At 42.3% G+C, this 25,547-nt stretch overlaps 1 protein-coding gene across 6 annotated transcripts in view; it reads left to right on the top strand.

Annotated features, from left to right (window-relative positions):
• LOC113149281 (kinesin-like protein KIF13B) overlaps positions 1-25,507 on the top strand; it is a 28,168-nt gene extending 2,661 nt beyond the window's left edge. For 3 of the 6 annotated variants that reach the window (XM_026341284.1, XM_026341286.1, XM_026341285.1), the window contains exons 5-42: positions 2,829-2,841; positions 2,928-2,988; positions 3,532-3,624; positions 5,476-5,656; positions 5,940-6,027; positions 6,195-6,329; positions 6,585-6,697; positions 7,945-8,056; positions 8,713-8,925; positions 9,003-9,113; positions 9,340-9,474; positions 9,593-9,723; positions 9,840-9,926; positions 10,118-10,308; positions 11,355-11,589; positions 11,696-11,858; positions 12,112-12,258; positions 12,421-12,570; positions 12,735-12,863; positions 13,472-13,645; positions 13,742-13,899; positions 14,615-14,747; positions 14,840-14,980; positions 15,116-15,145; positions 15,323-15,422; positions 16,363-16,489; positions 16,891-16,946; positions 17,034-17,152; positions 17,233-17,409; positions 17,534-17,626; positions 17,768-17,920; positions 18,304-18,381; positions 18,802-18,858; positions 19,064-19,157; positions 19,477-19,595; positions 22,614-22,679; positions 22,842-24,117; positions 24,207-25,507. In XM_026341284.1, coding sequence (XP_026197069.1) covers positions 2,829-2,841; positions 2,928-2,988; positions 3,532-3,624; positions 5,476-5,656; positions 5,940-6,027; positions 6,195-6,329; positions 6,585-6,697; positions 7,945-8,056; positions 8,713-8,925; positions 9,003-9,113; positions 9,340-9,474; positions 9,593-9,723; positions 9,840-9,926; positions 10,118-10,308; positions 11,355-11,589; positions 11,696-11,858; positions 12,112-12,258; positions 12,421-12,570; positions 12,735-12,863; positions 13,472-13,645; positions 13,742-13,899; positions 14,615-14,747; positions 14,840-14,980; positions 15,116-15,145; positions 15,323-15,422; positions 16,363-16,489; positions 16,891-16,946; positions 17,034-17,152; positions 17,233-17,409; positions 17,534-17,626; positions 17,768-17,920; positions 18,304-18,381; positions 18,802-18,858; positions 19,064-19,157; positions 19,477-19,595; positions 22,614-22,679; positions 22,842-24,117; positions 24,207-24,466 — 5,899 coding nt within the window. In that variant the 3' untranslated portion in view covers positions 24,467-25,507. The remainder of the gene's footprint in view (positions 1-2,828; positions 2,842-2,927; positions 2,989-3,531; positions 3,625-5,475; positions 5,657-5,939; positions 6,028-6,194; positions 6,330-6,584; positions 6,698-7,944; positions 8,057-8,712; positions 8,926-9,002; positions 9,114-9,339; positions 9,475-9,592; positions 9,724-9,839; positions 9,927-10,117; positions 10,309-11,354; positions 11,590-11,695; positions 11,859-12,111; positions 12,259-12,420; positions 12,571-12,734; positions 12,864-13,471; positions 13,646-13,741; positions 13,900-14,614; positions 14,748-14,839; positions 14,981-15,115; positions 15,146-15,322; positions 15,423-16,362; positions 16,490-16,890; positions 16,947-17,033; positions 17,153-17,232; positions 17,410-17,533; positions 17,627-17,767; positions 17,921-18,303; positions 18,382-18,801; positions 18,859-19,063; positions 19,158-19,476; positions 19,596-22,613; positions 22,680-22,841; positions 24,118-24,206) is intronic. The other 3 variants (XM_026341287.1, XM_026341289.1, XM_026341288.1) reach the window with 3 other exon arrangements.
• The last annotated feature ends 40 nt before the right edge of the window (positions 25,508-25,547 follow it).

Genomic DNA, 25,547 nt, shown 5'->3' with positions numbered 1-25,547 from the left:
TGCAGCCATCGGAGTATAAATTCTTGTCTTTGAGGACTGAGAGTCTCATATTTCACAATTATCCTATGCATTTTTATGTGTAAATGTGTCTGTTTATACATCCTCTGCCCTGACACGCTTCAGCTGCAGCATGTTTCCCCTTGGAACTTGATGCCAACAGGTTTTACAGCCTTGATGCAACACAGACAATCACTGTCCTGATCTCAGAACAGCACAGGTGTTGTAGAGAAGCAGAAGTGGAAGAGTTAAACTGATTGCAGATTGTAGATTCTACTGAGTTATAATCCGTGCAATCTGTGTTACAGAAAGCTTTGTTTGTTGGGGGAGTCGCTAACCATGATTTTGCTTCGTCAGCTTTGCCTGACAGGTTTAACTGAACTGCTGCATGAGCCTCAGGGGGTGTTAATATGTTACAGCACCCTTGGTAGCTGCAACCAGGAATACTGCAGGGGCTGTCAGGCTCTTGAGGTGGTTGAGATTAATGACGTTTTTTTCTGCTTTTGTAATTATTAGGGGCCAATAATAGTCAGCAGACCTATAAAAGCATACTTTTATACAGTGCTTAAATTGTTCCTGAAATATTTATCAGCTTCTACAGAAAGTGAAACTGAAATAGTGTGTTTCTTATCTGGGATTGGCTGTGATAAGAATGCAAATGTTTGCTTGAATTATACCCCGACTTTGAGGACTGCTGTGTGCAGTATCACCTTTTATCCTTTCTAGTCAGAAGGGATGTGTTTTACCAAACGGTTTAATTGCGATTGCTTTGTAGGCCTGTATGTTGTGGGTCAGAGACTTGGAGCTTGTACCTTCCTCTTCCCTCTCTTTTAGTGACTCCTTGGAGCTGTGAGGCTCTGCCAGTTATCTCAGGAATGTCCTCGCCAGACCAGGAAAGGACAGGACTTAATGTTGCTCTTTCATGGATCAGCCAAGTTTCACATAGGGAGGCATTGTTTCATTACAACCCCCCCACCACATGTGTGTGGCTGCAACTAAATTTGTAGCCTTTTTTTTTTTTTTTTACCTCAAATTGATATTTCTGCCTGAGTGAACGCTGTGTGTTTTGAGTTATGTATGGCACTGTGCTTCAAATGGAACTTCCCTAGAGACTGGCTGCGTATGTTTAGGGATGATTTATTTCATCCTAGCCAATACAATTAGCCTCCACAGTTTCTTACACTTGCACATTTTTCTTCATTTTAAATTGCTGTGGTTTGGGAGTGCGTTTGAACATGAAGATTGCAAGTTTGTATTGTATTCATGCAAGTTGTTAGCTGGCGTGGTGGATATCAAATGCAGTCTCACCCCCACGGTAGGTTATCACCACAAATAAATTCTCACACATGGGGAAACATGGCAACCACAAAGGAAATGATTTTTACTTTTGTAATGCTTAGCTGGTTATTGCTCCCTCTCCAGTGTAGCCTACTAATACCCAATGATTAGACTTACTTCTTAAGGGCAGGGCAGAGTAGAGTAGTAGAACAGAGTTAGTATCACCTTCAATCCCTGACAGCCTGTGCAAACTATGAATTAATGAGTATTTAATGTTCAATCCTCTTATATCTGGCTCTTAAGATACTAAATGCACAAGTCAACACTTGAGAATGGTTGTACCGTGTAAACATTCACGGCTAGATTTAAAAAGTTGACAAGTTTTGAGTGATAAAAGACTAAAACTGTGTGAGATTGTAGAGTTTGTTTATGTAGCCTGTGGAGCCAAAAAACAATAAGTGTGTGTCCGCCCACCGACAGGGTGGTCAGGAGCTACAACAAACTGTTACAGACAGAAGACATTTGGTATAAAGGGCCTTGATGCACTTTCGGGAATTGTAAACCATCCAAAAATATTCCAGTAGAGTCCTAGAATAGAAACATGAATCCGTAATCATAAAACATGTGTTTTTAAGTCTTTATTCATCATTTCATTCATCAGTGTTAACCTAAACCTAAATCCTGATCCTAAGCTAGATTAAACTAAGCTGCACAATATTAAATTAAATTAAATTAAATTTGCCGTTTGCTTGAATGTGGCGATGCGTTTGCTGGCTGATGCTCGGGATGCTCTTGTTGACTGCACTGGGACGTACCTAAAACACAGTGACTGTTTTTTAAAGTGCTCTGATTTCGGCTCGGCCTGTGCCTCTGTGGCGCTGGGAGGCTCCGAGGTTCTTAGAGCTGCTGAAGGTCACATTCCCCTCTTAATTCACAATGAGCCAAAGAGGATTAGTCACCTTGACAGGCTACAATTAAAACACTTTTTACTCAGTACCCTAAAAACTCTCTTTTATTTTTCTCTCATTCTAATTTTAATACAGTTTAACGTTTAGTTTCAGTACAGAGAGGGAGTAAAATTTAGTTTTAACCTAACAGTATATAAAAATCATGTAACCTGCTAAAATTAGCTTGAAGCCACACTTGAGAAACCAGCGGCCCACATGCAAGAGATGAAGTCAAGATTACAACAACAGCTACTACCTGGACAGCTGAAGTGAGAGTTTTGCTGAATCAGGACTCAGCTGACCTTATGTGATTATGAAAAAGGCCTCAGATGACCTTTGCATCTACCTTTTTCTTATTTCCTTTGCTTTATTCAGAGTCTTAATAAGTGTTTGTCAGCCACACAGATGAATAAATATTGCTCGAGTCAGCCAAATGATAAAATGTCTGATATGGTCTTGTCTTGGCTTGGTTTGATCTGTGTTTCCTCTGGTGTGTGAATCCACAGGCCTGTAATTTAGCTGTAGTAAGATTTCAAATAACAGAGTTGGTTCATGTTTATTTAAATAGTTTCTGACTTGTATTTTTTTTCTCTCAATCACCATCAGGAATCAACCAAAGGTGAGATCCAACATTTAATTTCATTTTATTTTATTGCACACAACCTCACCCTGTACCTGTAACCTGTTAATCATTTATATCCTCAGACTTTTGCCTATGACTACTGTTTCTGGTCCATGGATGAATCTCTACACGACAAGTTTGCGGGTTAGTACACTTTCACAGCCAGTCACTTAGTGCTTTGTACTCTGTGTTCCGCTTTTAGCTCATGTAACTTCTCAGCCTGGTGAGTCATTTCTTAAACTTATCCCCTGACAGAATGTTTCCTGATATTCTCAGCTATTTATGAAGTAAGGGACTGTTCAGGGGGCACGATAAAACTTTACAAAAAACGTACCTCTAGATTGCTTCTGTGGTGCTGCAGATGGTGAAGGTGTACATGAAAACCTTTGCCACGGGCTTTCTAAACAATGTGAAGGCTATTAATAATTCAACAGGCTGTGTCAGATGTATAGAATCTGAACAAAATGTACACCATGTCTGTTCTAAACTTGTCTAGTATAGAAAGAGAGATAACAGTAAGTCTTATCCCACAAATGTGGTTTTGTGTTTCTCCTAAAATCTTTTCCTCCTTACCCTCCCCTCTCTGCTTTGTTATTGAAGCCGTCTTCAAAGTAAAGCTTATCATTTCAGTTTGTTGCAATCTGTGCTCAGAAATATCAAAGTGTTTGCTTTCTGATGTTTGGGCAGGTCAGGATGTTGTGTTCCAGTGCCTTGGGGAAAGTCTGCTTAACAACGCCTTCATGGGCTACAACGCCTGCATTTTTGCTTATGGACAGACAGGTAACATTTACACCTGCAAACATCCAAATTATGGGCCCCTGAACTATCAATAATGAGGTTTTGGAAGGGTGGCTGAGGACAAGGGGCTGCTGTGCAGGTTCTATTTATTTTGTTTGTTTCTTTTAATATATAAAATAGTGTAATTAACTACAACACACACACGTATAATACTAAACCAGTCAAAGAATAAAATATGCTGCAAAAGCTGTTTAAATTCTGGGGTTCTACAGTAGATCCAACTGTGCTTTTTCTTTTTGTGACAAGTCAATATGTCTTCTTTTAGAAAAGCATGCTGATGCTAGTGGGACATTCATTAGTGCTTTATGAAAGGCAGGTGCATTGGACAGCTCATGGCATGTTGACTTTACCAGGTGGCTATGACCAAAACGTAGGTAATTTCCAGGTCGTTTTTTTTTTCTAGCAAAGATAAAACATCTTGTTGAAGACAAAGGTGGTGATCGGCAGGAAGTAATCAATATTAACTGGAAGATGTTCAGCAGAAGGTGGTTAGGGTTAGACATTAACTTTTACATTTCCTTTAGATTTATTTATTTATTATTTATTCAAGAATAGTATAAATAGAGATTTCAGTAATATTTTGCCTGTAGCCAAAAATCTGTCTCATATCTACAAATACAAGTGAATCAAAACATTGCAAACAGAAGTTACATGATTTTAGTTGTCTGGTTATATGAGTCTTGGTCCTTTATCATCATATTCTAATGATGATTTCTACTAAAAATATATTCTGAATAAATGATACATAGTGGAGCTTTCAGTGTGTTATTGTTTCTCATTTTAAATCTAGGCATAGGGACAGTTGTGTTTCTTTAAGTCTGCCCTGGTTTTGCTTTGCTTTGTTTTTTCCTTGTCTTACTTTGGAGCACTAATTTACCCTTCCTTGAATTGGTGTGAAAGCTTGAGAAATGTTGTGGTGTGTCTGTTTCTTTATAGTATTAAATATACACTGCCCGTCCAACAAAAAGTCACCACCTGGATTTAACTAAGCAAATAGATAAGAACTTCTCAGTGGATAATTACTACATTTGATGATTCTTTTTTAGCTGGCAACAAGTTATTTCACCCTAACTGATGCAGTGAGTAGCTCCTTGTTTCTTAAACAACCATGTAGAAGACACATCCTGTGGTCGTGGAAAAGATGTTAATCTGTTTCAGTGAGTTTAATCTGAATAAAGACTTCAATTTGTTAGGGAGAATAAAGATTGGACTCTGGAGCAATGGAAGAAGGTCATGTGGTCTGATGAGTCCAGATTTACCCTGTTCCAGAGTGATGCCCCCATCATGTCTAGTGCCTACTGTACAAGTCTTTGGGGGCAGTGCTATCATCTGGGGTTGCTGCAGTTGGTCAGGTCTAGGTTCAGCAACGTTATGTGTCCAAAGAATGAGGTCAGCTGACTACCTGAATATACTGAATGACCAGGTTATTCCATCAATGGATCAAAGAGAGCATGACACATAATTTTCTCACATTGATTGGCCACCACAGAGTCCAGACCTTAACCCCATTAAGTATCTTTGGGATGTGCTGGAGAAGACTTTGTGCAGTGGTCTGAATCTCCGATCATCAATAAAACAATCTTAGTGAAAAATGAATGCAACCGGAATAAATGTTGTGACATAGCAGGAACTTATTGAAATGATGCCACAGTGAATGCATGCTGTAATCAAAGCTGAAGGTGATCCTTTTAAAAAGAGTGTGTAACTTTTTTTTTGGGGATAGGTAGTGTACTTTTAGGGCATACAGAATTTTATCTATTTATATTTATTTTCTATCTCTACATATCTTGGTTTATTGTTTGCTCAGTGTTTGGAGTAACTTTGTGCCTTCAGGCTCTGGGAAGTCGTACACCATGATGGGCTCGGAGGAGCAGCCTGGTCTGATCCCTCGACTCTGCAACTCCCTGTTCCGCAGGATTGTAAATGAGGCCCGAGAGGGAGAGAGCTTCACTGTGGAGGTCTCCTACATGGAGATTTACAATGAGAAGGTCCGAGACCTTCTTGACCCAAAAGGGTAAGGAACTGTTTAGTCTAGCCCCTTTTTAAAACAGGGAGTCACCCACAGGGCATTTCATTTGCCTGACCCTGCTTCTAAAATCTCTGGATCCGACTCTGTTTCTGTGGTTCTGTTTTGATATCAGAGTGGAGAAAGTTCATCGTCCAAGCTTCGGTCTGACGGAAAAACTACTTCTCAAACAGGGTGTTTTCATTTGATGATTGAGCTGCATTATTTGTTATCATCATTGAGCGAGGTAGGGGCACTGTTAAACTGAAAACCTGTCCCCTTCATTCTGTAGAAGTCGACAGTCGCTGCGCGTGAGAGAGCACAAAGTTTTGGGTCCTTATGTGGATGGCCTGTCCCGTCTTGCTGTGGCCAGCAACAAGGTACCACAGGAATTATGTGCAAAATACTTAACGAACAATATCTAATTATTGCTTGTTTTTTTTTTTTCTTGCTTTCATTACGTTGGGCTACCGGCTGATGAAGATGTATTTCATAATGATGGATACAGTCTAGACTTGTTTGTTTGTGTTGTCTCTGTTTCCGACAGGACATTGAGTCTCTGATGTCAGAGGGAAATAAATCTCGCACAGTGGCAGCCACAAACATGAACGAAGAGAGCAGCAGATCACACGCTGTGTTCAACATCATCCTCACACACACACTCATGGACCTACAGTCTGGGGTAAAACACACACACATCAAGTGCAAACAGTATGAAGTTTGCTGAATCCAAAGGGAGTTTTTAAATAGCTAGTTTTGTATGATAGACGATGAAAAACACAAATATACTGTATTAGATTTACAATGACATGCAAACAGAAATGTGTGGTTGATTTATCTTTTTTTTGTGTTACTTTTGTTTTACTTAAGTAGATTTTTAATTGAAAATGAAAGACTTTCAGTATCACACATTTCGATTTTCCTGTGTTCACTCCAGACCAAAGGAGAGAAAGTGAGCAAGCTGAGTTTGGTGGACCTGGCTGGTAGTGAGCGGGCAGCAAAGACCGGAGCAGCTGGGGAAAGACTAAAAGAAGGCAGCAACATTAACAAGTGAGTCAACAGAACAGAAGAATAAATACAGTATAGACTACAGCAACACTGACTCAAGAAGCATTGACACTCTCTACTTCAGTGTACAACTGCCACTCTACAGAAATATTTAATTAAACATTTTTTTACTGAAGTAGAAAATGTGTTTATACTGTATTTGAAAGGATGCATTAGTATTGGGTCAGATGCTTACTGAGCATTGCGGTGAGGAGTAAGCACCACATTTTTCTCTCTGACCTCGATGACACAGTTCTCATCTCACTCACAGTGTGAGTGTGTATATTGTATTATTATAGCCAAGACTCAACAAAATGTTTTGGCATATAAAGGAGTAACTATGATCATGTTTGTATTATTTCAATTTTTTTTATCTTGAGTTCCTGATCAGACCTTGTTTTTATTTGTTTGATGATTTAAATGATTGAATTTATATTTGCTCTTTGTTCTTCTGTGTTACATTCTTTTTATATATGTACACTGAGTTTGGGATCTTACCTACATTTACACTTATGTCAGATCTAGAACAACTCCAGCTGATTACAGGGAGATTTATGTCACACTTAATTTTTAATATAAGAATTCCAGTAGGTTTAAACAGCCTGGAAGCTTAAGGAAATTGTTGTTATGAATTTAGAGACTCAAAGTTGGCTAATTGTCATAATGGGAGTGTTATTTTGTGGACCTCCCTTCAGACCCATAGTTTTTGTCATGCGTGTTCCATGTTCATCTGTACAAACAGTGGTGCACAAATGTGAACACCAGGAAGGAGATGTGCACTGACTCCTAGGAAGGAGAGAAAGGTTCTAAAGTACCACAGAACAGTCAAGAAAGTGGTGAATACAGTATGTTGGAGGTAACCAGTGTAAAGTATAATGATGGTGCTGTATGGTATTAGCCTGAAAGACTATTCCCCAAGAAGGAAGCCACTACTCCATAACCATCACAAAAACACTTGTAAATGAGCACAGTGACAATGATCTTAAATTCTAGAGAAATACTACTCAGAGGGCAGACAGTGGTTCAATTTGCGTCGTGTATAAAAACCCCACCACTAGATGTCAGTGTTATACAAAAGTATGCACATGATGTGTGTTCTTCAGACATTTTTCATCATGTATTGCTTTGCTTAAAGTATCCCAGTATATCTCTATATATTGAATCATAACCCCTGTATCATGATATGTATCGGACTGCTCCTGTCTAGTTAATCTAATTGCCTTTTTTTCTCTCTCTGTCCCTTCCTCCAGGTCTCTCAGTACTCTAGGTTTAGTTATCTCGGCCTTGGCTGACCAGGGAGCAGGGAACAACAAGAGCAAGTTTGTTCCTTACAGAGACTCTGTCCTCACCTGGCTGCTCAAGGTACACAGAGAACATACAGTAACAGACTGTGAACTCACTGAAGGATAATGCTTTCTTCAACTTGTTATTGTGCCAGTTCCTCTGTTTTCCTCATGAACTTTACCATATTTCCTAAACTACAAGGCAGTGGACATTATTTGAATTTTTTAACAAATGAAAAGTCTTCTTTTCAGACTACAGCTGCTTCCTTTTCTATAGCATACCCACTTTAATACACCACAGTGTAACAATACAGTATGCATCTTTAAAGAAAACAGGACCTGAAAGTCTCAGAGTAATTAATTTTCTGGTGTGCTTTTTGTTTTTTTTCCATTAAGTTACAAGGCTCTGCTGCTTATTTTCATTATCTTTGCTTCATCAGAAAAAAGCTCCATTCGCCAGCTTTGCGTCTTTAATCTGGGTTTTTAAATTAGTCTTTAATTGGCTCCAGAGTATTATAATGGTGTTAAATGTAGCTTTCTAAAAGTTGCAGGAGCCCTGGTTTTCCTGTTACACAGCATGTTTATAAATCATACCTTTTTAATATATTTAAAAATGATTTGAACCAAGAAAGATTTTCCCCACATTACACACTGGACACTGCGGTTTTGTTTTGTTTTGGTTTCTTTTGTGTGTTCAGATGTTTCTATTAGCTAAAGCTGCGTTTGTTCCTGCAGGACAGCCTGGGAGGGAACAGCCGCACTGCCATGGTCGCCACCATCAGCCCAGCGGCGGACAACTATGATGAGACACTGTCCACGCTGCGATACGCTGACAGGGCCAAGAACATTGTCAACCATGCCGTGGTCAACGAGGACCCCAACGCCAGGATCATCCGAGAGCTGCGAGAGGAAGTGGAGAAACTGAAGGAGCAGCTCACAGAGGCGGAGGTTTCAGATTACTTGGTTCAGCTTGTTCAAAACACAGTAGTATGTTCAGAGTGTAACGTAGGTTGTATCACTCTCAGAGCATGAAGGCCCCTGAGCTGAAGGAGCGTCTGGAAGAATCTGAGAAACTGATCCAGGAAATGACAGTCACTTGGGAAGAGAAACTAAGGAAGACTGAGGGTATTGCACAGGTAACACACACACACACACACACACACAGAGTTAGTTTTCTTTTTGTTTTGTCAAGAGCAGCAGATCAAACTGAGGAGATGTGAGTCATTGTTGATTGGTTGAGTTTTATTTCAGCCTGACTTAATTCAAGTTTATCTTTCACCTTTGCACCTCTGTTATTAGAGAAGCTGTAGAATAAAAGCTTATCTAGTCATGTATTAAAAATGGAATATGTGTTTGCTGTAGGAGCGTCAGAGGCAGCTGGAGAGCCTGGGTATTTCCTTGCAGTCTTCTGGCATCAGAGTGGTCGACGACAAGTGTTTCCTGGTCAACCTTAATGCTGACCCTGCTTTGAATGAGCTGCTGGTCTATTATTTGAAGGTACTGCACACACATGCAGTCCACTGCTGTTTACTGTTCATGTTCATGAGACCAGTTAGCATGTTTTTCCATTGTAAATACATCAGTGCAACACTACTAGTGTATGTGTGTTTTCCAGGAGCACACATGTGTGGGCTCTGCCAACTCACAGGACATCCAGCTGTGTGGTATGGCCATCCAAGCTGAGCACTGTGTCATCGACGTCACCTTGACAAACGGTGTGATGCTTACTCCTCACCGCAATGCTCGGTACGTATCTAACTCAAAGAGCCTATTGTGGATAAGCAGTAAAGTGCAAACTATTTACCATGCAACTTTCTGTCATCTCACATAGTTTCTCATATTTGTTCATTTCCCCTGTGTAGAACATGTGTGAATGGTTCTGTAGTCACCAGCCCAGTGCAGCTTCATCACGGTGACCGAATCCTGTGGGGTAACAACCACTTCTTTAGGTCTGTTACATTTGCAGTGTCAACTTTAAATATGTATTTGTGCGGTGTTTTGTTTCTGTGACAGACATGCTGGTGGCATGTATTTACATGTCGCTGTGCCTCTTCCTTTTTCTTCTTTGCACTCTGTAACTTCCCCTTTCTTTCAATTGTGCTCTCGCTCACAACCAACACCTGCTCATGAACACACACAGGATCAGTGTGCCCAGGTTTATGGCCCATGGAGCGGATGAGGATGAGGGGAGTGGGGCTGCAATGAAGAAGCGCTTGAGCACCAACGAGGTGGAGGCAGAATCTGACGTGTCCGTCAACACATCGAGTGAGCCGAGCTTCAGCTATGAGTTCGCCCAGGCCGAAGTCATGATGAAAGGCATGGGCCACAATGGTAAGACGGACTGAATGAGGACATTGTTAGGAATCAGGATAAAGAGCTGCTCTTTTTTTAATGCTTTTAATGCTTCACCAAGGCACTTCCTCAGAGCACATTTTAGCATGGTAGCTGTGGTTAATAAAGTGACAATGCATTATTCATACTGTTTATACATCACTTCAAATGTGTGTATCTTCACACTCTTTAGGTGGCAAGATGGGAAATGAAGAGAAAACGTGCCGTTATTAGACACAGTATAAAATGAACACAGAACACAGACAGTCTTTATTGTTTTAGACACACTTTTGACATAAATCGACATGAACTAGCATTTTGTACCACTTTAAAATGTGAGGTCACAGTTGCGATCACAGAGCAGTATACCTGTCAGCTATCATGACTTTCCTCTTCCCTCAAGGTAGAAACCTATTGGCCAGTTGCTGTCTCTGCCTGAGTCATCTGTTGTCCTCAGATGTCAATCAGTTAGACAACCAATCGCAACACAGAACTGCTTCCTCATTCAGTGGCATTTTTTACATTTGAACAAACATTATGTTTAGTTTAGTTTAGTTTATTGTTTTCTGTCTCAATGCCAAGCCCATGTAGGTACTTCCCTAAACACTGCTCTGCTACGAATAGAATTACTACTTTATATCCTTTAATCAAGATGAAGTACATGCTCTAAATTTACTTACAGTACAACTACTTCATACAGAAAACTCCATAAGTTAAATATTTAGCTTATAATGTCATATATTTCTCTCAATGTTCTGCTCTGTGTAAAGAATGTAGTGTTTTATCAGAGGACAGAGCTTGCCAGGGGAGATAATGAGGTAAATATTGGACATTTGGACTCCGTGAGTGGAGCCCTGTGAAGCAGTTTCAGTGATTAAACTGTGACTGAATTATTTCCTTTAACCTTTCCATCCTTTAAACACATTGGAGTTGTACCAACCAGCCACTACACTTGAATGTAGAAAGCTGGGCCTCGCTGTTCAGCATAGTTGGTAATTTGATAATTCTTTTCTCTCATGTAACGTCTGACTCTCCCTTCACTTTAGACCCCTTACAGTCGGTGTTACAGACCCTGGAGAGGCAGCATGAGGAAGAGAAGCGCTGCGCCCTCGAGCGTCAGAGGCAGATGTATGAGCAGGAGCTGCAGCAGCTCCGCCGGAGACTCACTCCTGAGAAACCCCTAGACCTCCTGGATGAGTCGAGTCTTCTAGTCAGTGATGCTGCCACTTCCGTAACACCAGCCGGCTCCCAAAAACGCATGCGACGGTGGAGTGAGGACAGGTGTGACAGGACTCTGTGAAACTTTTGCTTATTCGGTTACTTTGAAGGAAAATTGGATATTCTAGGTGGATTGTAAAACATGCGTTTGTGTCTGTTGGTGGTGTAGAGAAGCGATGATGACTCGCAGCCTGCGGCGCCTGAAGGAGCAGATAGTTCGAGCCAACCTGCTGGCTCAGGAGGCCAGCTTCATTGCGGAGGAGCTTAACAAGAGAACAGAGTACCTGGTCACTCTTCAGATCCCTGCTGCTAACCTGGACGCCAACAGGAAGGTAGAGGGTGTAATTATGATCACGTCTAAGTCTAGGGGAAGAGGAAAAACACGTTGTGAACACTGGGGGTCTTCTTGGGCTTTTCTGAAAGTCAACAGAACAGGAGAAAAAAGAAAAAGAAGTGGATGGAGTTAGAAATGTAGACACACTGGAAATGTCAAATATAGATAATATAAAACACACACAGTGTGTAGTGCTCTGTTTGTCAGGCCAACATGGATGTACTGACACTTCTCTCTCTCTCTCTTTATAGCGCGATGTGGTGCTGAGTGAGCCAGCTATCCAGGTTCGTCGTAAAGGCAAAGGGAAGCAGATCTGGGCTATGGAGAAGATGGAAAACAGGCTGGTGGACATGAGGGAGCTCTACCAGGAGTGGAAGGAGTTTGACGAAGACGACCCTGTGAGTTCACTCAGATCGCTAAAGAAAAGCTAATTGAGACATCAAATGGCTCCAGATCAAGTTCTAGTCTGGAATCCATACAGAGGAGTTTCAGACGTCGAACAGGTGGTTCATTCATCAATCTCGCACTATCCCCGCTGTGATTCCTTTCCCGTATTACAGGTGATGCCATCCTACTTCAAACGTGCTGACCCATTCTTTGACGAGCAGGAGAATCACAGTCTGATCGGCGTTGCCAATGTTTTCTTGGCCTGTCTCTTCTACGATGTCAAGTTGCAGTATGCCGTGCCCATCATCAACCAGAAGGGAGAGGTAGGAGTCTTTTGTGTGTAATTGATGGGCTACAGTTAAACACAGTAATACTCTCTGCAATAATTTTATAATTACTGCAATAATCTTCAGTGAGCAAGAAACACTGAAGCTGGAAACAAAACTGTGTATGTGTGTGTGTGCATGCGTGTGTGTGTGTGTGTCAGGTGGCAGGTCGGCTGCATGTGGAGGTGTGGCGTGGTACTGAGGGCTCTGAGGGAGAACGCCCAGGAAAGTCTGACATTCAACTGAACAACACAGACAGAGATCCACAGGAACGCAAACTGGACTGTGTGGTGAGAACATGAAACTTTCAGTTTCATTAACGGGTCACATTATAATGTAATGTCATTTATATAGGAGCCCGGTCCAGGGTGATATTCACTATAATCTAAATCTTATCTTACCTTCACACAGAATCTGTGGGTAGACGTGAATAGAATTTGAGTTGAAGGTATTGCCAGTGGGGAAATGATTCCAGATTAATAAAGGGGCTGGCAGACAGTCAGGTTGTTGTCTCCTCTCTATTTTTAGTTTCTCCACATTCACTGTTCTGTGAACATGAGACTAGTGCTCTGTCTCTGTCTGCAACTTTATGTCATGGCTGTTTTCTTAGGATGAAATGACATAAAAACAAAGTTTGAATTCTTATACTTTAGAGATCTTATGGATGTTGAGTTTACAAACCAATACTCAGTGTCAGCGACTGAAAATACATAGAATTTTGCTAATGTTGTACGTTAGGTTTGTGAAAAACACTGTGAATTGTCATTATGGTTTGCATCTGCAGGTCCTAGAAAAAGATTGAAGCCAGAGATGCAAACCTGCAGAAACTTGAATGACAAATAATATATTGGTAACATCTGTGCATGTGGCTGAGCATGATTCCTCTCTTCTCTCGCAGGTGAAAATCCTCCAGGCCACTGGTCTGCCTCGCCACTTGTCCAACTTTGTCTTCTGCCTGTACCACTTCTGGGGGCAGGAGGAGCCGGTGTTTGTTGCTCCTGAGGTGGCGCCATCCAGCTCGTCATCCGCCTCCACAGACCCTCAGTGCACTGTGGTCTTTGACAGTGCCAAGGTAAAAACAGATAAAGTAAAAGATAAAACAACAGCAGGGAGACAGTTGTCACCAAAAGGTCGAACGTCTTTGTATCCTCTGTTCATATTTCTTCAGGAGATTTCTGTGCCAGTGTCAGAGGACTTTGTGGACTTTTTGGCTGAGGGCTCGGTGGCCATGGAGGTGTACGGCCACAAACAGGCGAACCATCGCAGGAACTTGGCTCTGTGGGACCTCGGGGTGATTCAGGCCAAAACTAGGTCCCTCAGAGAAAGGTCCATAGCACAAACACTCTTCACACTTAATCCAACAAAGCAGCATAAACACACACGCACACTCATTACCTGGACAAGAGGCATCAAGTCCAGAAAGACTTATACACTGAGTTCACAATGTAGCCACAGCCTGGATATATGTGATGCAGAGCTAAGACGAGCAGTTTAATGAGATCCTCTGTGTGATTTTTAAATTTAAAAAGAAAAATACACATTTTTTAAGCGTTCTGGGACAGTTGCATCCATCAGTATGAACAAATCACAGGTTGAGGACATACTTACTTTATTAACAGTGCTACTAGACCACGGTCGTAATAAGAGAGCTGTATACTGCACCACCACTCAGCCTTTGAGCCAGTTATTCCTAGTGGTACTAGTGGTACTGCAACAAAAAATCCCCCCTGCACCCAAAAAGCAATTTCTCCACTCACTATGAGATAAAAGTGTTGTCAGGACACTGTGAGCTACTAAGGCTGGTGGTTTTTACTCTTTCTGTTGGGGAGTTTTAATTCTTGGAGGTTTCATATCTGTGAAACTTTCCCAGAGCCTAGAGAAATAAATCAAATAAATAAATAATGTTCATGATATATGGGATCTAGGTCTACACCTATTCACGTCTGCACCTACAGTGTGTGTCAGTACATTAATAATGATGGTATTTGTTAATGTTTATCTAATGTTTATTTTTTTGTATGTGTTTCTTGGCTACTGACAGGTGGAGTGAAGTGACCCGTCGGCTCGAGTTGTGGGTACAGCTGATGGAGCTGAATGATGCTGGAGACTTCACACCTGTAGAGGTTCTTCCTGCCAAAGACATACGCACTGGAGGAATCTTCCAGCTGAGACAGGTGTCATGGATCTGTGGTTGTTTGTACAATCAAATTCTGAGGTTACTTTTTATGAGGTTGAATGTCTGTCTTTAATAAATGTTTATTTGCAGGGTCAGTCTCGCCGGGTTCAGGTGAAGGTGCGTTCAGTTCCTGACTCAGGCACCATGCCCCTTATTGCAGCCTCCATCCTCTCTGTTTCTATCGGAGACGTCAAAGTCCGACAAACACGTCTTTCCAAAAGTGGACAATGGGTAAGAAGGATAGAGGTATTATTGGTGTTAGTTTGCCAGATAAGGAGTCTTACTAAATTACCTACATCATTACCTACGGTATTCTTTTTTGACCGTAGCTAATTAACAGTTTGTCTGTCTGGTTTTTACTTTCAGGGAGGGGATGAAGAAATGGACAGCTATCAAGTAAGAAACTGACCAGTAAAATAAAAGCATGACACGTTTTTATGCTTATGGAGAGAAAATGACAATTGGGTGGAGTTTTTTTTCTCTTGTTTGAATATCAAAGTTATGTCTGTGTATGTCTTTGTGTGTGTGTGTGTGTGTGTGTGTGTGTGTGTGTGTGTGTGTGTGTGTGTGTAGGAGGTAGACTTGGAGAGGATGAGGCAACAGTGGCTGGTCACGCTCACTCAGAGGCAGGAGTATCTGGACCAGCAGCTACAGAAGATAGTTTCCAAACCAGGTACAGCTTTTAAAAGACATGAACAAACACAGCTTAAACATAAAAGATGGATAGCAGCCACGTCCTTGTTCATTTTAATTTGAGATTCTGTTTTACCAAACATTTAGATATTGATAGTGACAGTTATGATATTATGATAACTTAGCACTGTGTATACTGTAGTATGATCTCATTCTCGCTCTCTGTAGTGTTCCTTCCATAGCTATGCTGATGATACTTTTTTTCTCCTGATGACACTGAACCAGTTGATGCTTTTTTTAAACATATATTTATCGACATCAGTGCCTGAATGAACTTTTTACGGGTCCAAAGGCTCAGAGACAGAAACTTGTCACATAGTTAAATTCTCTTCTTATTCTCTTCTCTTATTCTTTTCTGTTATGGGAATTATCACCGGTCTACTTTTTAGAATCTTTACAAGGTGTGGCTGCTGCCCTCTGAGTGACCCAGACTAAGACTAATGCACTCGACTAATGCACGCTTTTATACCCAGCAGATTGGACTGTTACTGTCCTCTCCTTTCTGGTCTACCCAAACATATTACAAATCAGTTACTGTGGATTCAGATCTCTGTTTCCCAACTGCTGACCAGGTTTTAATAACTAGCAGGAAACTACTTTATACTAAATGGATTATGGAATTAATTTGGTTGTCTCAGTATCATTTTATCTACTGTATATGGCATATCCTAAATTAAAATCAGAGACTGTATGAAATGTATTGAGTGAGTAAGGCAGTCATCCACCAATCCCAAGAGTAGCGTTTGCAATTCCTTTTTCATTAGTTCATTGATTTAGGCAACAGAACTAGACCTTTTCACAGCCTACAACCAGTGAACTGCTGAATAACCAATGAAATTATCACCTGCTCCTGCTGTACAATGTCTAGAACTCAGTGTTTTACCAATTAATGTTAGGTTCACCCACTTACATTCCTGCAGATAAGTCAGAGGACGATGTGGAAAGGGAGTCTCAGCTACTGGAGTGTCGTCTCACTCTGACAGAAGAGCGCAACGCTGTTCTGGTGCCGTCAGCAGGCAGCGGCATTCCCGGAGCACCAGCAGAAAGGTGTGTGGACGTTAAGGAAAATAGTGATTATTACAGCAGTTAATAGCTTTTAATTTACTAGAAGAACCCAGGTAAAACATGTAGTTTGGTATCTAGTCACTTAATTAATCTCCCATTTACACCTCCTCCCAGCTGGGCTTTGGTTTTTGACATAACTGTTAAACTACAGCTCACTGGTCGACGGCTGATTAGCGGACTGACTAACATTTTATCTAAAATTTCCATAGGGGTTTTGTAAGCTGCGTGTTCACTTACTGTAGTGGGATATTCAATGCTTCCCAGAGCTCGTGCACAGCTATTTTGTACTCTGCCACGCAGGATGAGCCGAGGGAGCTGTCAGCCTCTCTGTATCATGGATTATGTATTTTAGTCAGTTTTCTGTTGGTGCTGTTTCACCACAGGGTTCCAGTGCTTGGAATGGAAACACACATTCCCGTCCTGTTCCTGGATCTCAGTGGTATGTTTGTCTCACTTTCTGTAACTGTAATCCACTGTTTTAATAACTAATGCACCCACTCACTTTATGTTTTTCTTGTCCCTGGAGCTGATGATTTCCAGGCTAGTCTTTCAGCCCCATTGGCTGGAGGGCTGGATGCAGTACTCAGTGGGGAGGATGAAGATGACTTCTTTGACCTTCATATTGTTAAACACTACGATCCAGAGGTAAGGGGATTTTCCTTTCTGTAGCTTATTTCCTCTTCTGGTCTAGTCGTTCATTTCTACATCGTCTTACTGCCATCCAGGTGAAGGTGGAGGCGTCCTGGGACTCGACGGTTCACAACTGCCCCCAGCTGAGTCGCGTGGCGTCAGGTGACCAGAGGGTCTACCTGACAGTGCGCGTTGCAGTTCAGCTGAGCCACCCGGCCCACATGCAGCTCATCCTCCGGAAACGCATCTGTGTCAACGTCACTGGGAGACAGGTGGGTGGGCCCAGGGCATGATGGGTAACTGAAGACAATGACATGTTTGCTTTCTTGCTATCTTAATCCCATGTTCACTCATAAAGACATTAGCAGACGTTGTTGTTGTGGATGTGTGTGGCAGGGTTTTGCCCAAAGCCTGCTGAAGAGAATGTCTCAGCGCAGCAGTATCCCTGGCTGTGGAGTCACATTTGAAATAGTCTCTAACATTCCAGGGGTGAGTGTGGGACCACAAAGTATCTAGTTGGAAAGAACATTAAAGCAGAAAAGTAAAAAATACAACAGCTGATGCTAAATATTTATCTAAGCAAGTCCGACTAGTACCTCCTCCTTACATTCTGCATCCCTTTTCCCTCAGGACATCCACGGTCCAGAGGACAGAGAGATCTTGGCCAGGCTGGCTGCTGGCACAGAGGACGACCAGTCAGCTGACAGTGAGGCTGTCATAGAGAAATACCTCCGCAGCATCCTGGCTGTGGAGAACATCCTCACCCTCGACCGTCTCAGACAGGTCAGAAACAAAACTTCACAAACACTTGAGATTTGAATCTTTACATCTTTATACGTTAAAATGATTTTGCCTCCATCATCGTTTATCTCATTCAGAATGTCTAAATGTTTGACTAGTCACTTGTTTCAACTGTGCGCCTTGACTGTGTGCCGTGATATTTCTCTGAAGCATGAGCTTCATTAAATCCTCATTGTCGTTTTCACTCTTTATGCAATTTTGAAAAATGTAATGTAGAGCATTTTCATTCAGACACGAAACAAGTAGAGTTAATTAATCCACAGCATCCCGATAGAGACATTAAGTCAGAATGTTTCCATAAATCACACAATTACACACTTATTTTGCAAGCGTGTGTGTGTGTGTGTGTGTGTGTATGTGTGTAGGAGGTGGCTGTGAGAGAACAGCTGTCAGTCAGAGGGAAAGCTCCCACACACTCCCTGAGCTCTCCAAACATCAACCGGGTAAGAAACCCCATGTGTGACATATACGCTGATGACACTGCTCTAAATGTTAAAGACTATTTCAGAAAGCATTATGTCCTTTCAGACCTTTCTACATCATAGGAACTAATTTGTCCTGTGATCTCTACTTATGATATCCAGAGCCTAACTGCTAACAACAACATTTTCTAACCAACAGTTTCCGCTCACAATAGTGTTTCCCTTACTTTTTTTGTGCTGGTTAAGACTAAACTTAGCCGATGTTAAGGTCTCGCATAGAGAACTGCTTGGGGTGAACTTTGGTGTCAAGATGAGAGTTGCAGAAGACGGCTGGTCGGCTTTTAATACAACATCAGCCACAGCGTAGAGCAACTCACCTGTGGCTAGTCTCTTGATATGACCTGTCTAACACTAACACCTTGGCTCTAACCCTCTAACCAGCTGTCAACCCGCAGTCTGGATCTCTGCTCGTCTTCTCATAACCTCAATGACTTTAAGGTGAGACGCATTCCTGCTAAGAAATGTTTACACTGGAGTTGGGCTGCTGTCTATTAGGCATATTTAAATACTAACAAATGTCTGGATTGTTGCAGTCCTCTCTGATCACCAGTAGAGGCTGCTGAAGGTCACAGATGACCAAAATCCTTCTTTCTAGCCACACGTGTGTGATGTTGTGTATCATGTCTCCCCTCTGCATGTGCAGGGCTGGGAGAGCCACCAGGACCTTTCTGTGGGGCCTCCTCCATCGCGACGCACTCTGCCCAGCTCCATATCCCAGAGCCTGAACCCAGAAGCAGGTACGACTGATTAAACCTTAATCTTCTAATGAATTATTTCTCTGCTGTTGAGTTATCTTTCCCTTCTCTTTCTGTCTTTTTTTTTCTGCTGCCTTTGATGTCATCAGCTCTATTTCTGATGCTTTAGCCTCTGGCCAACTATATCTGTTCTTTTGTTGTGAATCTTAATTTGGCACTTGGCTAACATATCTTCCTCATCTCTGCCTCAATAACTTTGTCTTTCTGCTGCTTTCCTTCTTTCCTTCCTTGTCCCCTTGTTTTTTTCCATATCTGTTTTGCATCCTCCTTCTCTTCTTCTATTCTCCGTCTGCTCCATCAGTGCGTTCAGGCTTTGCCACGTCTTATCTCCCTCCAGTGAAGGCTGTACCCAAACTGCTGAAGTCGCTGCTTCCTGGTGGGAAGGAAGATAGCGGCGACCAGACAACTGTCCATCAGCAGGTACACTCATTCAGTCAGATCACCGCAGCCTGGATTTAAGCTTGTATTCTGCTCACTGTCTTATCAGGGATTTAAAGTTTATATGCATCACCGCAGCCTGAATCTAAATATCCCCTCTACTCATCAGCAGCTAGTCTTATTTCTTCTGTTGCCATGGAAACAGGGCTTATGTAGATGGCAACACAAATATTAGAAAGATAAAGTGTACAAGCGCCTCGGTGCCCAAGATGAGAGGTTTTCAGAAATTTGCACAAATAGAGGTGATAAATTTTACAAAGTGTGTTTTCATGCAGACCTGATATTATGTGTTTAGGTTTGAGAATCTTTTTAAACACACGACGTATCACTGATTAATGGATTGTACGTAGAGAGACTGCAAACAAACTCCATCCTGGTGAAGTAAATAATAATAATACCAATAATAATAATGACGTACTTTATTGATCCCCTTGGGGAAATTGTTGTTTGGACAGCTGCAGTAGATGACGGCACTACTGGGGTTTCTGTGTCTTGTCCAAAGACACTTCGACATATAGCCAAGAGCAACTGGGAAAAGTTTGTTACAAACAGGGGGCCCCGAGTCGGAAAGCTGGTACATATAACAAAGAATCCCATACGTATGACTTAATTCACGTCACTGTAGAACCCAGCACAGCCTTTTGGTTGCAGAGTAGGTTGTGTTGGTTTACAGGAAATGTAGGATCCATTTTGGGACTTGACCTTTACTAGAGGAAAGAGGTTAAGATATGTGAAGATATACTGTGTTAACTCTGACCAGTCATTTTCAAATCTCTCTCTTGTGTCCACCATTGTCATGGGAGTAGAATACTAATAAATAGCTGGACTCATTGGATAAAGTAGTGAATAAGAACCTGTTTAAATCAGAAATGAACTTGTTAGGAAGAAACGTAACAGGTTAAATTAAAACCCCGCTCCAGTACTAAGGTTGAGAATGAAATCGGCAGCATGTACAGTGTCTGGTGAGTGATTGACGTGCTGTATAATGTTTGTGATCAGAGCAGACACTCTACAAACAGCCCCCACTGTGACCGGAGCACACTGTGTGTAGAGGAGGGTTAATTAGGAGCAGATGAACCTTGTCGTCCCAACGCGTCGCCCTCGCTCCCTCGCCACCTCCTCATCCACTGATCTCCAATCATGTCATGTGCCATCGGGACGTGAGAGTCTACAGCTTTTTTTTTTTTACTGCAGCCAAACACTACAGCTTCTGATTTGACTGATTAGCAACTCGAGCTGTGAAGGGAAGCTAATCAGGGAAATCATGTGCCGTGGTGTTCGCTTGGAATGGAAACCCGTCGGGCCTTGTTGCTACATTGTTTGAGGCCATCGCCCTAATTAGCGCTCTTTTCCACCTCGCCTGCCACAGATGTTTACAAAGGTCAACACAAAAGCCACGGGTTTTGCACATATTAGTAGGCTGTTGAGGTACGAGTAAATTGGACCAATGATTGAGTGTGAATCAGTAAAACTGACAGATTTATTTTAAAAATTCCACTTAGAAAGTTTGTAACATTTCCGGTGACATGATTGAATTGCAGCTGTATTAAAATCAGAGGACTGCTTGGCTTTTAACTGCTGCCACGTAAGAACCCAGTGATTACTCTGCCAGACTCCAGTCACAAAAATGAGAAGTTAAGACACGATTTCCTTAATGTAACCTGATACATGAAAGCAGCCGCAGGTTGTGACATCATGGAGGCTGAATTACAGTTTGAATAGACACTAAACACATATTGTGTGGTAACTAACTAGACTAACACACTTAAAAATAGAAAGCTGCTTTTATTTATTATAGAAGATTATTATTTTTAAGTGCAGACACAGGCAGGAGACACGAGGAGAGGAGGAGTGTAAAATGCAACACAATTTTTATTATTAGGAGCAAAACCATCAATGCTTTAGTTTCCCAGTCAGAAGATGAATCTATCGCTGTATTTAGTGTTTTTACAGGATTTGAAACACTGTGTTGACTTCCAGGTGCGCTGTCCTGAGCCACAGAGGGTTAAGATAGAGGTGTTTGACCTGCTGTCTGATGGCAGAGCTGTCGTCCACGTAGGTTGTCGTTCTGCTCATAGCCCCATCCCCTCAGAATCAAACGGCGTCATTTCGATGAGCGGGCGTCGCTCTGCTCTGAATGTGTGATGTGCACGGGAGCGGAACAATCATCCTGATTAACAACCCGTGTCTGCGCATGTTCCGTGCAGCAGTCCAACAATATTCGTGATTTATTAAGCATCTTAAAGAATCTGGAGATACAAGACGGCGAGGTTTGCTTGTTTTCTTCTGTGACTTCAAAAATAAATAAATAAATAAAGAAAGAAATGAAGCAGATCAGAGCGTTTAATCAGCTGACAGATCATCTTGAGCATTAAAGGGGTAACTTGAATCCTGAACAGGGACAAATAATGATGGTTGTAATTATAATTATGGTGCAATTACCCTGATTGTTTTACCAGTTTATCATGATTATCTGTCTGAATGATCTGATGAACAAATATTTTTATTACGCTCTCTGCATCTCAGATCAACACCTCAACTGCTGATTACAGAAATAAATGAAACCTTCTCTTCCTTTTTTTTTTTTTAATACACTGATAGACTGAACTGATTACACACACTTACGAGCCGTGTCAGTGCAGTGATTCTATACTGAAATAGATGGCCAACTGGCCTAGTTAGTCATCCTAGTTTAGTATTCTTCAAGGCTGCCAGAGCATAATGTTCAGCCCACGGTATCTGTCTTGATACTGTCTGTCCCCCACTGGCTCCGTTTCTGTCTCGGTGTCACACTGACACTAGCTTTGTAATTCCCTCAGCAGCTAATCATTGCCTCGCACACACACAAACACACACTCTACAATGACCACACTGGAATAACAGCGACTTAACTCGTGATCACATGTTGAGATCTCAACAACACCGCATGACAATCTACATTTACAGATTGTTTTATCTGAAGCAATAATAACTTCCATTCAAATTCCCTTCCCGTTGCAGAGTTTGCCGCGCATTATGGTGCAGTCAGCCAGTGTTGACGAGGGCATGAGCCAGCATCAGCAGCCAGTAAGTCCTCCGACCCCGACGCATTACTGAGCTCCCTTGTTTTGCTCAAGAGACCAAAACATTTGCCAATGAATGAATGAATCAGCTGAACAAGGTTATGAACTATTCACTTTAGTAAAGTACTAACACCATAACACCATCCATTCCATGGTCTCCCTCCAGGTTCCCTTTGAGCGAATCCTTCCTGCTGACGACCAAACGGAGATCATCAGATCTGTGCCGCTCCCACCGCCAATCATCCCAGAAACAGAGGAAACCACCCAAAGTCCAGTGAGCGAGGGATCCAGTGGATACATATCGACCAGCATATCTACGGTAACGTTGTCAGACGTCTACACGCTGAGCTGGGACCTGCCCCCGTCGTCCGGCTTCGAGGCTGTGCCAGATGAAGAGGAAGAGGACATTAAAGTGGCCCAATGTGAACTTTATCCACAGTCTCCTGCTGCAGAACCTCAGGAGTCAACGAAGCTCTTGAATTGTAAGACAGCTGATGAGAAGGCTGAGTCAGCACCATCACTAGAAAACAGTTCCCATTCAGATTTTAGTCACCAACAATCAAATCACTCTTCTGTGGCTCAGTTGAAAGAGCTGGATCCAGACACAGAGTCAGAACCAATCCAGATCGATATTAGATCAGAAGAGTTGGTGAATTCAGATCCACCTAAAGAATCAGCATCAGTACAAGAGGATGAATCCAAACAGACAGAATGTCCACCAGCAGACCACTCCAGGCCAGAAACCAGTCAGACAGAAGAACCCATAGAGTCCAGCACAAAACCTGAACCAACTGTCCAGACTGAAACACAGTGTGCACAAGGTCCAAGTCAAGTGGAATCCAGTGTCCCGCAGCCTGAGCAGCTGTCACAAGAAGAATCGACCTTTGACTCCCCTCAAGATCCAGATTCAAAGCTGGGATCAGTTCCAGAACCTCCAGATGAGCCCGTTCCTCCTCCACCTAAGGAACAGTCGACTTCAGAGGCTCCAGACCCACATAGCGCATCCGCAGTATCCTCAGCTTCAGAGATGGCACCTTCTGATGCTGCTACCAGAGCTGCCGCAGCTCCAGCAGCTCCTCTGTCCAGTGTTCAGGCTCCCAGAGCTCCTGCATTAGCAGCAAACCCCTTTAAGATCCAGAAAGTCAAATCTTCAGACCTCAAGTCCTTTCAGCGTATTCTGGGTACGGACGAGGATACACCCGGGCAGGGAGACCGGGCTAATACTGTCGGGACAGGACTCAGCCTCTCGGTGCCAATGGAAAGTTTGGAGATAATCTCTGACTCTGAGGAAGGAGACTCAGCTGCTACTACCGTCCCCGACTGGCTGAAAGAAGGGGAGTTTGTGACTGTGGGGACAAATAAGAGCGGCACTGTGCGATATGTGGGACCCACAGATTTTGCAGAGGGTACGTGGGTGGGAGTGGAACTGGAGGTGCCAGCAGGTGAGCAGAACATCTGTCAGAAGTCACAAACTCATTAGTAAAATATGACCCGTGAAAATGTCCAACCACCATGGTTTTGTCTTTTCTAGGAAAAAATGATGGCTCAGTGGGCGGTAAGCACTACTTCCACTGCAACCCTGGCTACGGGGTGCTGGTACGGCCCGGCAGGGTGACCCGCGGGGGTACCAAACGCCGTCGTCAGCAGCAACAGCAGCAAAAACGCAGAAGTGCCAATCTGTCCGGATCCAGTCCGAACCTGGCAGCACTTACGGCTCTGGCCAAAGGTGAAGGTGGCGGCGCATCAGCTGGCCAGGGCAGGGGAGAGAATCGCAAGTCCTGGAACCCCTGAGAGCGTCCGCATCTGCTCAGAGTCTCACCAGCGGCTAATAGCTGGGCGCCCACTCAGACGTCACCCACACCGAGCCGCTGGTTGATGTGATTATATGTGAGCTTTAAGGAAGAGTGACACTGCAGTGATTTATTTGGGCAGAGTTATTGCAGGCTTCTCTATATCTGGTACTTTAATGCAAGTATTAGTGACACAAGATGAGTCACTGGGCACTCCTGCGTTGGCAGAGGGAATCTATCAGATGCTCACGACTTATCATCTGTTGATCTATGTTTCTACCCGACTCACCTGGTAATTGAATGTTTTTAAAGATATATATATAGTGAATGTTTTATCAGAAAATGTGAATGTTTTAAGTATCTCTGTGCAAATGAGCATTCATCTGTTGTTTGATTGTAATGTTCCATTTCACTGACATTAGGTTACAGTCTAAACACTGCCTCTAAATCATGTTACCTGTCAGGTGAAGGTATTTTTTGCACAAGGTGGATTTCTACTCTTTGGAATATGCAGCTGCAAGTTCCAGTAGACTTGTCATAACTTGCTTTATACTTCCTTTTCTTGTGCCTTGAAATACTATGACTACTACTCACAAAATGCTGCTGCAAAGTGCCTTAGTGACGCGGCAGACGTCCAGTCTGTAAGCTGGAAACGATTTAACTGTTAAAGCAGCTAATTTTAGCAACTCCGATGTTTCTGTTTTACAAACTTGCACAGTTTTGACAACAGTTTTTTTTATATACATTTTGCAACTTTTTAAATTGGCTGAAAAAAAAAAGCATCAAGTGTGTCAAGATTGAATGGAGGTCGTTTTAGATGATGACTCCTTCTGGAGCCTGTTGATTTGTACACAGCACGGGTGCTTGAGGGATTTAGTTTGTTGTAATGTATGAAGTATTAATGCTCAGTACATTTTATACATATGCATTCAAGTTGATCATTCCGACAGCCTGAGTGCTTATTTATTGAAAGATAATGACAATAGGAAAACATCTTTCTGTCAATGATGTGTAATAATAAATTCCACTCTACTCTTGTCAACTAATGTGTGATTCTTAGCTGGACAGATTTTGTAACCAAC

This window comes from Anabas testudineus, chromosome 24, assembly GCF_900324465.2.
Source record: "Anabas testudineus chromosome 24, fAnaTes1.2, whole genome shotgun sequence".
Lineage (NCBI taxonomy): Eukaryota > Metazoa > Chordata > Actinopteri > Anabantiformes > Anabantidae > Anabas > Anabas testudineus.
Note: the sequence above shows the minus strand (reverse complement) of the source record. Positions and strands in the feature narration are given on the sequence as shown.